Source organism: Neomonachus schauinslandi, chromosome 16 (assembly GCF_002201575.2).
Source record: "Neomonachus schauinslandi chromosome 16, ASM220157v2, whole genome shotgun sequence".
In the NCBI taxonomy this organism is placed as follows: Eukaryota; Metazoa; Chordata; class Mammalia; order Carnivora; family Phocidae; genus Neomonachus; species Neomonachus schauinslandi.
The window spans coordinates 11,389,667-11,403,279 of NC_058418.1; the positions used below are offsets into that span (position 1 = coordinate 11,389,667).

General features: G+C 47.2%; 1 protein-coding gene across 1 annotated transcript in view; it reads left to right on the forward strand.

The window, feature by feature from the left end:
- Positions 1 to 8,336, forward strand: part of LOC110582288 (carcinoembryonic antigen-related cell adhesion molecule 4-like) — a 34,693-nt gene extending 26,357 nt beyond the window's left edge. Inside the window, exons 2-7 of the mRNA XM_044911370.1 lie at positions 7 to 299; positions 6,053 to 6,173; positions 7,142 to 7,198; positions 7,519 to 7,549; positions 7,959 to 8,000; positions 8,271 to 8,336. Coding sequence (XP_044767305.1) covers positions 7 to 299; positions 6,053 to 6,173; positions 7,142 to 7,198; positions 7,519 to 7,549; positions 7,959 to 8,000; positions 8,271 to 8,336 — 610 coding nt within the window. The remainder of the gene's footprint in view (positions 1 to 6; positions 300 to 6,052; positions 6,174 to 7,141; positions 7,199 to 7,518; positions 7,550 to 7,958; positions 8,001 to 8,270) is intronic.
- Positions 8,337 to 13,613: the final 5,277 nt, after the last annotated feature.

The window sequence follows — 13,613 nt, forward strand, 5'->3', positions numbered from 1 at the left end:
GCCCAGTGTTGCTGAAGGGAAGGATGTTCTTCTGCGAGTCAACAATCCGCCTGGGGATGCTATAGGCTATAACTGGGTCAAAGGGGAAACTGTAGTGCCCAGACATCAAATTGTATTATATGCAGTAGACGCACAAGTAACTACCCCAGGGCCTGCACACAGCGGCAGAGAGACAGTATACCCCAATGGATCCCTGCTGTTCCAGAACATCACCCTGAACGACACAGGATACTACACCATACAAATCATAAAGAGAAATGTTCAAGTTGACCAAGGAACAGGACAGCTGCGCGTATTCCGTGAGTAATTCCTCTCTCACCTCTGGTGTTGGGTGGGGTGAATTCTACTTCACACAACAGGATTCACAAGCCTGAACTGGGCCTCCATTCCCTTCCGCATTATGTCCTGTGGGGGGTTCGAGCATTTAGTACAGGACACACACAGTGGAGACAACTTAATTAGACTAGAATTCCTTTCCCAGAATCCAGATTCAGGGATCTAGAACTCTGCACGCCCCACGCAGGACAAGTCCTGAGGGGCCTCTGGGATCCCCACCAGAGCTCAGCCCAGAAAGCCCCTGCCCAGACCCCTGTGTTGGGGCTGCTGATTCTAGTGACCCTGGGGAGTCTGTGCCAGGATGGGGTTAGAGCTCCTGAGCAGAGCTGACTGGGAGCAACTCAGTTGCTTTTGTTAGGAGGGAAGGAGTGAACGGTGCGGGTGTCTCTCCCGCTGGAGGGCAAGGAGCCTGGTGGCCAGATCTGCTAGGATCCTGCACCCAGGACGCCTCTCTGAAGAGATGATGCATCATTCATTCCCTCACCACCCCTGCTTCCTGCTCATCCCCTCGCTCTCTGCTTGGTCACTGGACTCACCTCTGCCATGGATGGGGTCCCTGCCTCATGTCACTCATTGTCAAACAGCTGGGCAGAGCTGCCGTCCAGGCCCTGGGACCTGAGTACTGGACTGACCTCCGGGCTTGTTCCTGCTGTCCCCGGGTGTCATTTCTGCTCAGACCCCCATCCCCAGACTGGGCTGGCAGGTCAGTGTAGAGCCAGGAGAGGTCCGGGGCTGTCTCTGACTCTGTCCTCTGTCTTCCAGGATGAAATGCTGCTCTGTAATTGACTCTGGAGACAGCCTTGCTGTCAGCACACAGAGCAGGGGCTTTACTTTCTCCTAGTGCTCAGATGCTCATGCATTTGTCCTGAGCTACACACACCTGCCTAGTCTTTGAAGGCCTCAGGTTGGCTGAGAGGTGACAGATGCCAACTCTGATTCAAGATGCTTGTGGAGGAATCACAGGTACCACCCAGGGCAACGTGTTCTCTGTTGTCTGCACAGCGGAGTTACCCAAACCCAACATCACAAGCAACAACTCCGACCCCGTGGAGAATGTGGATTCTGTTGTACTAACCTGTGGACCTCGGACTCAGACATAAGCTACCTGTGGTCAGTAAACAATGAGAGCCTCCCCCCACAGGATTCTCACTATACACGGTGTCACAAGGAATGACACAGGACCCTAGGAGTGTGAAACTCGGAACCCAGTGAGTGCCGGTTGAGGTGACCCATTCATCCTGAATGTTCTCTGTGAGTAACTTCCCTTCCTACCTTGCCCGTGCTGCCAGCCCAAATCTACATGCCAGGGGCCAGGCCACATCCATCCTTCTGGGGTCCGAGTCCATGAATCTCAGCTGGACCCCCAGGCTGGCCATGGCTTCTTGTCCCAGGCAAACCTGGGCAGCCCCAGCCTAAGCCAAGACTAGGAGGGGACAGGCTGCTTCTCCCTGAGAGGGTCACCAGCCTCTGAGGGGAAACAGGTGAATATCTCAGACCCAGGCTCAGTGAACACAGGGGACTCATTGTTGGGACTTCTTAAAATGAGGTTGCGAGCCAGCTCAGAGGGACACTGTGGCCCTAATACAGACCAGGAGCTTCCCCTTCCCTCAGATTGCATCACCTGTGGCTTTATTCTGTTTGCTCCAGATGGCCCGGACGCCCCCACCATTTCCCCCTCAGACTCCTATTACCATCCAGGGGCCAACCTCAGTCTCTCCTGCCACACAGCCTCTAACCCGCACAGTATTCTTGGTTTATCAGTGGGAGGCCCCAGTCACTCACACAGGAGCTCTTTATCCCCAACATCACTGCCAATGATGGTGGATCCTATACCCCCCTCGCCTATAACTCTGGCACTTGCCTCAATAAGACCACAGTCAAGACTATCACAGTCTCTGATAAGTGGATCCCTGGAGCATCTGCATGGATCTCTGTGGTGAAGGTCTGTCTGGCTTTCAGAAAAGAGCCTAGAAGAAGTTATTTCCCACAAGCAAATCTAATCTGTCCCTGAACTCTCCCCCTACATGTCTGCAGAGGCTTCCTCCCCTTGCTCTCTGATTTATCATGGCATACCTTGGGTCCGGCTTGGAATATGCGGGGGGGGGGGGGGGGCTGTTCTCAGCCTCAGAAAGCCCCATGCATAGAAGGGAGTTTTGCAAATACTGAAGAAAGAAGGGTGTTCAGGGTCAAGTTGCTTTTTGTTATTGAATTGCAGAAGTGCTTTATATATTCTGGATAGTAATGATTTGCAGATATGATTTGCAAATGTTTCCTTCCAATCTGTGGGTTGCCCTCACTTTTTTTTTTTTAGTGAACTTTAGTTGACACACAATGTGACATTATTTTCAGGTGTACAAGATAGCGATTGGACAACTCTATATATTACGCTCTACTCAACCCAATAGAACTCCCATCTGACCCCATGCAGCCCCATTAAAATACCATTGACTGTATTTCCTATGCTGTACATTTCATCCCTATATCCTGTTCGTTCCATAGCCAGTGCTACCACTGTCGAGATTGTGTCTTTTCATGCACAGAAGTTTTCCATTTTGATGCAATCCAGTTCATCTTTTTTTGCCTTTAATTGTCTTCACTTTGGGTGTCATAGCAAAGAAATTATTGGGAAATCCACTTTCAATAATTTTTGTTCTACATTTTCTTCTATGACTTTTACAGTTTCTGTTCTTTTGATGTTTGATCTATTTTAAGTTAATTTTTGTACATGGTGTAAGGTCAGGTCCCACTTCATTCATTTGCATGGATATCCAGTGTTCCCAACACCATTTGTTGAATAGATTTTTTTCTCCATTGAATAGTCATGACAACCTTCTTGAAAGTCATTGGACCACATATGACAGGGTTTGTTTCCGGGATGCCTAGTCTATTCCATTGGTCTCTATGTCTGTCTTTGTACCAGACCCCCATTATTTTGGTTACTGTAGTTTTGCAGCCAGGAAGTAGGAGTCCTCCAACTTTGTTCTTTTTCTAAATAAGTTTGGCTATTTGAGGCCCCTGAGATTCCGTGTAAATTTTTGGAAATTCCTATTTCTGCAAAATATTTCCTCCAGAATTTGATAGGGAAGCACCTCTCTGGCTCACTTGGTGGAGCATGTGACTCTTGATCTCAGGGTTGTAGGTTTGAGCCCCACCTTAGGTGTAAAGAGTACTTAAAAATAAAAACCTTAAAAAAAATTGATAGAGATTACATTGAATCTGTCAATCTCTTTGAGTGGCATTGTCATCTTAACAATATGAAGCCTCATCATCCATGAACATGGGATGTGTTTCCATTTATTTGTGTCCTCTGTAATTTATTACAGCAGTGTTTTATAGATTTCCATTTACAGTCTATTGACTCATTACTTAAGTTAATTCCTAAGTATTCTTTTTTTCCTAAGTATTTTGTTCTTTTTAATGTGATTGCAAATGGAATTGTTTTCTTAATTTCTTTTTGGGTACTTTCATTCTTAGTGAATAGCAACAGAGTGATTTTTCTGTGTTGATTTTGTACCCTCAAATTAGTTGAAATTGTTTTTAGTTCAATAGTTTTTAGTGGAATCTTTAAGGATTTATACATATAATTTCATGTCGTCTGCAAACAGACATAATTGTACTTATTCCTTTCCAATTTGATTGTATTCTGTGTTTCTTCCTCCTTATTATTTTGGCTTGAACTTCTGTACTGTGTTGAATACGGGTGGTGAAAGTGGGATGTTTATCTTCTACCTGATCTTAGAAGAAAGGCTTTCAGTGTTTCATCATGGTGTGTGATGTTGGCTCTGGGCGTTTCATGTAAGGCCTTTGTTATGTTCAGTGGTTTCATTCTATTTGTAAGGGTGCCAGTATTCTGTATACAGTAACCACTTCTCTACAGAAGTTTTTAAGCAGGAGAGTCAAGCCACAGATCTGGAAGTAAAAGTCTTCTTCAGAGTGAGAAATCCTGTAGTTTGAAAACTCTGATTCTTAAGGTAATGAAGACGGGGCAGGCGGCTCTCATTCCCTAGTAAATTATAACAGTGTAAATGCCTTCCCTACCTTACATGAAGCTGCCTTGGACACAGAGATAGAGAGGCTGCGAGTCTTCCTCCTCCAATATACAAGGAAAGGTATATAAGGCATGAGGCCTGATCTTTTAAAGTCACAAAAATTCAAGAAAATCACACAGAAATCCATGGGAAAAAATTCCTCATGATAATGAGGTTGCTGCTGGACATGTAGGCTTAGAAGACATTCCTGGTGCTGATACTACAGTGATGTCCAGGCAGAGCAGACACATGACTGAGGGTCAGAGGGGGAGGTAAGGGCCTCTCCTTACAGATCGTCACCTGAACAAAGACACTCATCCTTCTTCAGACGGCAGGGCCATCCTCTGGGGCACCTTTACAGAGCTCGCTGGAGTGGCTGGCATCTCAGAGGAAGGAGTGTGACCCAAGGCCCCAGGCCCATTCTCATTCCATCACCTGTGTTTCTTCACAGAGCCAGTGGCCTGGCCCTCTCTCCATGCCAGCAACACCACAGTCACAGAAGATAGGGACTCCATGGTCCTGACCTGCTCCACAAAAAACGCTGGGATCTCCATCCACTGGTTCTTCAATGGCCAGAGTCTAAAGCTCACAGAGAGGATGAAGCTGTCCCAAGACAATAGCACCCTCACCATAGACCCTGTCAGGAGAGAGGATGCCGGGAATTACCAGTGTGAGGTCTCCAACCAAAGCAATTCCAGCAAAAGTGACCCCATCAGGCTGGATGTGAGCTGTGAGTGACCCTCAACCTCTCCCCCTTCCTCCCTGTACATTTTACTGGCAGGGGTGTAAAATGGATGCAGGCCTGGAGGAGGTGGAAGCAAGCTTCAGAACCTCTAAGGAAATTTGGATAAAATTCCCAGGAATTAGACGAATCTTGTTAGCATCTTGGTTCTGATATGTACCAGCTTTTGGATCTCGGGCAAGATGCTCAACCTCGTGAATCTCAGTCTCCTCAACTGTAAACTGCAAAGAGTACCTGGATCTTAGGGCTGTTGTGAGGGTTGATAATGTTTTCATGAGATGGAATCCAGAGACAGCATCATACACAGGTTTGGGGCTCAATCAAACTTAGCAGCTATTGTTCTTCTGTTACTAACATTTTTGTTACTAGCTGTAATGGCATGTGGAATTGAGATTAACTGTGGCCTTATCACGTTCCAGCTCTGTGACCTTCATTGATTTATTGAACCCCTTAACACACTCAGGTGCTTATTTTGCACAGTGGGGGTGACCCCCAGGCCCCACATGGGCAGGGAAGCAGCAGATGAAATAAACGTAAAGTATTTCCACATGCCTGTCCCAGAGCCAAGCCCAAAGGCAGACAGCTAATGTTATTCTCTTTTAATCAGTATTGAGTGAGGTAGGGGCCTCCGCCTAAGACCATGCATAGTGATGGAAAGGAACACAGAAGGGAAGAGGCATAGTGTGAGAGGAAAATGAACAGATGCTGGCACTGCCCCTGGGGCTGGGGCACAATGGGAGGATTAAAGCAAGTCCAGAGTTTCACTGTGAGGAACAGAAATGATGCAGCGGTCGAGGGGGTGGGGACACTGTGGTGACAAAACACACACAAACCCTACGTCAATGCATTTCCTTCCACACTAACCAGGCCCTTACCCCACGGCCCCTCCTGGCTTCCCCATATTTGACTTGAGACTCATACCCGTCCCTTTTTCTTCTTATTTCAGATGAAAGAAGCAACACAGGTCTCCCTGTGGGGTCCATCGTTGGCATTGCAGTCGGGGTCCTGGTCGGACTGGCACTGGCAGCCGCCCTGGGGTGTCTCCTGCTCCGCACAAGGACTGGAAGGTACGATGGCATTTCCCACACGCAGATTCTGTCCCAAGCTGACCCAGGCCAGGAGGGGACCTCATCCTGACCTAGGGTTCTGGACTGGCTCCTCCGGGCTGCCCAATAGCCCCCTGGATTTTCCCTCTCATTCCATCTGGCTCCTTCCTCACCAGCTGCTGATCGGGGTGCTTCCTTCACAGTTCCCTCAGTTATAAATTAGGGACAATTAGGAACAGCCCTTCAGGGTTTTCCTGGTTAATGTGGCAAACCTACAGTGGTGCTGACAGGACTAAGTGCTCAGTGAACGGCACCTCCTGTGGTTTATTTAAGTCCACTCACCCTGTGAGGGAGAGTTGCAGTCTCAGGATGTGAGGGTGGTCCTGGTCAAGGTCACACAATGGAGACTGGAAGAGCCTGACAGGTCAGGTGGGGTCATCCCCCCAATGGCAGATGCAGGAACCACAGTACCTGATGTATGAGACCAGAGAACCTGGGCTTGGCCAGGGGGAGGTCCTGGGATGTCCTTTATGCCTCTTGTCCAGGCAGATGGAGATAAAAGATGGTCCACTATCACATTTCAGCATCTCCTGGCCTGAGGGGGCAAGGGTCTGGCCACAGCAGGGACACCACATTTAGGGATCCACATACCCGGCGCTCCCCAAGAGCCCTGCACATGCAGCTTCAGCCTTGACCCTTCCACTCAGTCGAACTCTCATGTTTGATTCCTTTCCTGAGTCCTCCATTCCTTTTCTGCATACTTTCTCCTAGATGCCCATCAGCCTGAGTGTCTTCCCCTCTGGGCCGAGGACATGCTCCAAAGGCTTTCCTTATCCCATCTCTTGGGCCCTCCCTCTCCTAAACAGTGCTGGTGGAGAGAGGAGGTCTCTAACCCCTGCCTGGAATGAGGATCCTGCTTTTCCCCTGCTCTGACACCAAAGCTGTGACCTCTCCCTGCACCCCTCACACGTAAGCCTGATCTTTCCTAGGGCCAGTGGCTGGCGTGATCTCAGAGAGCTCTATTGCCCAGCATCAACCCCCCGTGAGTATATCTTCAGCGTGGGTGGGACCTGGAGCCCCGTAGTCCTGCCCACATTGTCCACTCCTGCCAGTCACTCCCCAGGGCCTCTGACCTTTTCTCTGTGGCTTCAGCTCAGGGGACCTCAAATGGCTATACACCCTGACCTGTGGAATCTAGGTCATAGGTCAGCACCTTGACCTCATGGGCCCTAACATGGCCAGTGGGTCTGTCCCTGGGAGGTGCTCCTGCTTCCCTGTTCTCTGAGAGCTGAGGACCTGTCCCCTCCTGGAGGGTGGCCCCAAGCTTCTTCACAGCCCTGGTGCTAACTCCTGTCTCTGTCCCTAGCCATGGTCCAGCCTGCAGCTCCACATCTCCGGTAAGCCCACCCCCTGCACCACTCTTTCCACTGGGGTCCAGGCTGTGCAGACTCAAGGCAGAGCAACCAGCCAATTCAGCAGCACAGAGCAGACCTTGCTTCCCCCAGAGTAGCCAGGACAAGGCAAGCCCTGTTCTGGCCAGGAGTAGACCCTCTTCAGGGGCAGGACCACCCCCCAGCATGTCCTGAGTTGTCCCTGCTCCCCTGAGCTGGCCAAAAGAGAACCCTGGAGTCCAGCCAAGGGCAGGGTGGGCACTGGAAGCACCAGCCAGGGGTCCTGGGCAGTGGTCGGGGACTGGGGTATGGGTCAACAGGCTTGGAGAAGGCTGCTCCAGAGGCAGAACTGGTCACTTCTGTAGAGAAATGACCCTCCCTCTCTGACTACCAACACCCATTCTCTCCTGTTTAGGACTCCCTGCCCAGCCCCACCACAGCCGTTCCCATCTACCAGGTGAGTGTGGGCAATGACTGTTTTGGTCCCCGAAGCCCATAGGGGCTGCAGATCTATCTGCCCTCAGCCTGCTCCTGGCTGTGTTTTCAGGTTCAGGAAACAGGAGAGCAAGGGGGACAGGGCATTGTGGGAGGAAGGAGGGGCCCTGGGCAGACACCTGCCACACAGCCAGGCTCCCAGAGAGCAGCCCAGGTGGGCCTAGAACCTGAAAGTCACCAGATATGTTCTAAGAAGGTGACAGGGTCTCAGAGGCCTCTTCTTCTTTTACAGGAATTACGACACCCCGACACAAACATTTACTGCCAGATCAACCACAAAGCAGAAATGGCTTCTTAGTTTCCGCTGGGAACTGCTCCTTCCAGGGCCCCCCTGAGACCCCAGACTCTAGGTGGGGCCAGGAGCCACAGCCTGAGCCAGAGAACCAGCTCCAGGCCCTGAGGATATTCAGGGACATGGACCCAGGGTCGGTTACTTCACCATCCTTCACTACAAAGTGCTGGTGGGCAGCCTGGACTTGGTCATCTGACTGTGGAGTCACTTCCTGCAGTGATGTCCACAGCACCCTCCCTGCTCTGAGGGATGGAGACAGAGGCCAGTGCGCACTCCCTGCAGCCCTCTCCACCTCTTCCTTGTTCATAATACTCCTTGTTGAGAATGGAAAGTGTGTGGACAGAACCAGATCAAGGCTCCCAAGCCGGGGGAGTAGCTGGGAGTCATCAGCACCACGGACAGTGTTCCAGCCAAGCTCCTCCCAGGAGTTGAGAGGGGAGGAGGCAATGACGGACTGCTGGAGAGGCTTCCCATTTCTATTCTACAGAAGATAGATGCAATGAAGCAGAATGCTACTACAAGGACAACCCGATTCTGCTCTAATCTATCCATGGAAAATCCTTTGCACATGTCTGGATGTTATGTTGGTACATCCATTACTGCTCCCTGCATGGCTGATGGCTGCCCCCAGAGGGTGGCCTCAGGGAGGCTGTGGGAGTCTGCTCCAGCCTCTTGGGGAACCTCCTGGCCCCCCTCTTCTTGACAATAGCAAGGAATGTTTCATGATTAACTTCGGACTCTTGGTGCCTGACCTTGGAAACACACCCATCACCCAGCCTGGAGCACCCCTGAACACAGCATCCTGTTTCCCAAGCCCCAGCTGAGCCCCCCAGGCAGCAGGGCAGAGCAGAACCCTGGGCTATTCTCCCAGCTGCTCCCTGCTGAGCCCTGTGCCTGGTGTCAGAGTCCTTTGCCATCTACCTGCCCTTCCCAGCAGAGCAGACATTCCACCCAAGGGACAAATGGGGCCCGAAGATCTCCCAGCGAAGAATCCAACATCAGACGGTTCCTGCATCTGCCTGTGACCCCTCAGAGGAAGAGAAAACACTAGGGCCATCAAAGTCACCCCCATCTTCCTATTTCCCATCCATATCCCACCCACAGAACCAACTCTGATGCTACAGACCCAGCCCTGCCCTTCCTTGGGGCTCAGGTCCATTCTGTCCACTCACAGTGGCCAACATGAGAGTCACCTGGGTGCTTTATCTTTACTATTTCTTTCTTTTTGCTTTTAGTTGGGGTCACATTGCTCTTATTTTTCTAGTTCTTGTATTAGGAGCTTAGATTTTGATTTGAGATATTTCCTCTTTTATAATGTAAGCATTTCATGTTACAAATTCCACTCTCAGCACAACATAAGCTGCATCCCAAAGTGGTGGAGATTTTTTTTTTTTAGTGTTTAATTTAATTCTGTGTATTTTTAGGGGCAGCTGGTTGGCTCAGTCAGTTAAGCATCTGCCTTCAGCTCAAGTCATGATCCCAGGGTCCTGGCATGGAACACTGTGTTGGGCTCCCTGCTCAGGGGGAGCCTGTTTCTTCTCCCTCTCCCTCAGCTGCTCACCTGCTGGTGCTCACTCAGGCTCTCTCTCTCCCCTGTTATCTCTCTCAAATAAATAACTAAAAAATCTTTTGAAAATCTCTGTATTTTTATATTTCCCTTGAGATATCCTTCTTGACCCATAGCTTATTTACAAATATGTAGCTTGCTTTCCAAATGTTTTGGAGATTTCTGTTGTCTTTCTATGATTGATTTCTAGTTTGATTATTATTTTCAGAGAACAGACTCTGATTTCCATTATTTTAAGTTTGGTTAGGGGCTCCTGGCTGGGTCAGTCAGTGGAGCCTGTGACTCTTGATCTCGGGGTCATGAGTTCAAGCCCCACTTTGGGGGTGAATTTATTTCAAAACAAAGTAAATTTGGTTAGCTTTTAGATATGACACCAAACATAAACCACAGAGAAGAATGAATTAGACTCTTCTCCTTGGCCATTCTTTAATTAGTAGGTCAGCTGGCAACAAAGTCTCATATTTTTCCTTCATCAGAAAATTTCCTTAGTTCCCCTTTCCTCCTGAGGATCATTTTGCTAGATAAAGGATTTGTAGTCGACTTGAAAAACCTGCCACTTCCTTCTGGCCTCCATGCTGTCAGATACAAAACCTACTGTCACTTGAATCAGTGTTCCTTAATATGCAATGGGTTGTTTCTCTGGCTGTTCTTAAAGATTTTTTTTCCCTCTTGTCTTTAGTTTCCAGAAGTTTGCGATGTGTCTTAGTGTGACTGCTTATTGTGCTCGGGGTTCACTCAGCTTCTTGGACCATTATTTCTTCAGGTACTTTTTCCAGTCCATACTTTCTTCCTACTTCTGGTATCCAGTAGTGTCAATGTTAGATTCTTCCTTTTTTAAAAGATTTATTTATTTATTTAAGAGAGAGAGCGTGCTTGCAATTGGAAAGAGGGGCAGAGGGAGAGGGAGGGAGAGAATCCTCAAGCAGACTCCCCGCTGGGCATCAAGAGACCACAAGTCAAGGAGTATTGGCAGACTCCAGAAACTGGAGAAGGCAAGAAAATTGATCCACCCCTAGAACCTCCAGAAAGGAATGTGGCCCTGCCAATATCTTTATTTTAGCCCAGCAAAACCCATGTTGGACTTCTGACCTCCAGAACTGTAAGATAATAAATGTCTGTTGCTTTTAAACCACCGTCTTTGTGGTAATTTGTACAGCAGTAATAGGAATCTAATATAGACTGCATATTAGATTATATTGTATTAATATCAAACTGGGGGAGCTTGATCGTACTGCAGGTATATAGGAGAAAATCTCGGTTCTGGTGAGATACGGGCTGAAGTAGTTAGGGTGAAGTAGTATGATATGTATAACGTCCAAGTGATACATCAAAAACTCATATATATATAATGAAAAGATTTGTGTGCATGCACATGCATATATTTACCTCTGTACAGATAGAATACAAATGTGCCATTGGTAAATAAGCATGAAAGATATATGGGACTTCCCTCTCACAGTCTTGCAACTTTTCTCTAAGTTTGATATTTTTTTAATTGGAGGGGTGGCGCCCTATGTTTTAGAAGTACACACAAAAGTGTTTGCAAAGAATATTATATGATTTGTAATTTTTAATCCAGTGGGTGGTGAAGGAGTAGAAGGGAGATAGATACAACAAGGTTCGCCATGAGTTGATACTTTGAGCTGGAGATGGGTACATGGGGGTTATGATACCATTCTTTCTAGTATACTGAAATAGAGTGCACTTGTATATGTTTGTATACAAATTCTCTTTGTATATCTTTGCAATTTTCCATGTGAAAATATTTAAGGAAAGAGAGATAAAGTATCCAGCACAGAAGTTTTATCAGTGAGTTCCACAGAACTTTCAAGACAGGTCATCTCAAAATCATACAAATTCATCCATAGAATAGAGAGGAATATCGCCCCAACTCATTCTGAGGTTAGTATAATCTTAATTTGAAATAGGAATAACAACAAAAGTACAAAAAGAGGAAAATATCAGGCAAATCATACTCATGAACAGAGAGGCAAAAATGCTAATCAAGTATTCCCAAACCAAATCCAAAACAGTATATAGAATAAGACAATAACCATGACTAAGTTAGGTTTGTTCCAGGAAAGCAATGCTGATTGAACATTACAAGTTTATAAATGGGGGCCCCTGGGAGGCTCAACGTTAAGTAGCCGGCTCTTGACCTCAGCTCAGGTCATGATCTCAAGGTCCTGGGATTTATCCCTGTGTCGGGGGCCCAAGCTCAGTGGGGAGTCAGCTTGAGGATTTCTCTCCCCTCCCCCAACCCCTCCCCCATCTCAAATAATTAAATAAATCTTTTCTATAAAGAAAATTATAAATGGAAGGCAGCAGAAACTTCTAGGGTGCTAGCCATGTTCTGTGTCCTGATTTAGCTGCTAGATACATGGGTGTGCTCAATTTTGAAAACTCAGTAAGCAAAACACTTCATTCTGTAACAGTCTCCCTAACCCCTCAATGTTTTTCTTGATACAGACTCTTTGTTACCTTGTCTGGTAACAGTATTGACAGAGAGACACAACAAAGGAATGGAGCAGAGAGTCCTGAACTCAATCCATGTACATATGGTAAATGGATCTTTGACAAGGGTGTCATGAATACACAGTGGGAAAGGATCATCTCTTCAACAATGATGTTGGGAAATGTGGATATCCACATGCAAAAGAAAGAATGAAACTACACACTTACTTTACACATACACAAAAAATCAACTCAAATGAGATGGGGGTCAGAGGGAGAAGCTGACTCCCTGCTGAGCAGGGAGCCCAATTCTGGACTCTATCCTGGGACTCCAGGATCATGACCTGAGCCGAAGGCAGTCACTTGACCAACTGAGCCACCCAGGCACCCCAGTTATTGTTATCTTAAGAGAAAGTTTTCTTAATCTGGAAGACCAATTTTTAGAGAACCAGCAATGCTTTAAACAAGAGTCCCAAAACTATAATCATGTTCTTAGTTTATTTAGTCCCACGTTACTAATTCTTGTTTAGTTTAAATGCAGCTTTTAGTTAGTTCTGGAAATTCTTACCCATTTTAGTTTAAGATTTTAAAGACTCCAAAAACCTCTATTTGTGCTTAAAGTCTTTTCCATGAATCTTCTTGAAGATGAAACTCATTATGTAAATGACAGAAGACTGAAATGCAATTGACAAGGAAATTTAATTCTTTTTGTGACATAGAACATTTTAATAATTTGAACGTTAAGTGATGACCTTATGACCAAAACATATTAAAACTTTAGGAATGCATATCATCTTTAGAACAGTTATAGCATTTGCCCAGATAACATAACCTAAGGCTTTCATTATTTGATTTACCATGCTTTCCAGGTAACTTTTTTTTTTTTAAAGATTTTATTTATTCATTTGAGACACAGAGATATATATAGAGAGAGAGCATGAGCAGTGGGAGAAGCAGAGGAAGAGGGAGAAGCAGACTCCCCGCTGAGCCAGGAGCCCGATGTGGGGCTCGATCCCAGGACCCTGGGATCATGACCTGAGCCGAAGGCAGACGCTTAACCATCTGAGGCACTCAGGTGCCCCCCAGGTAACTTAACATACAAAATAAACAAGCCTAATTGGTCAAAAGGACCTCATTTACACTTTAAATCTTGGGGAAGTTTGTTAAAAACCTCAGAGAGTTATAAAGCACATGTCTAAGTAGGATTACAGATCGGGGCGCCTGGGTGGCTCAGTTGGTTAAGCGACTGCCTTCGGCTCAGG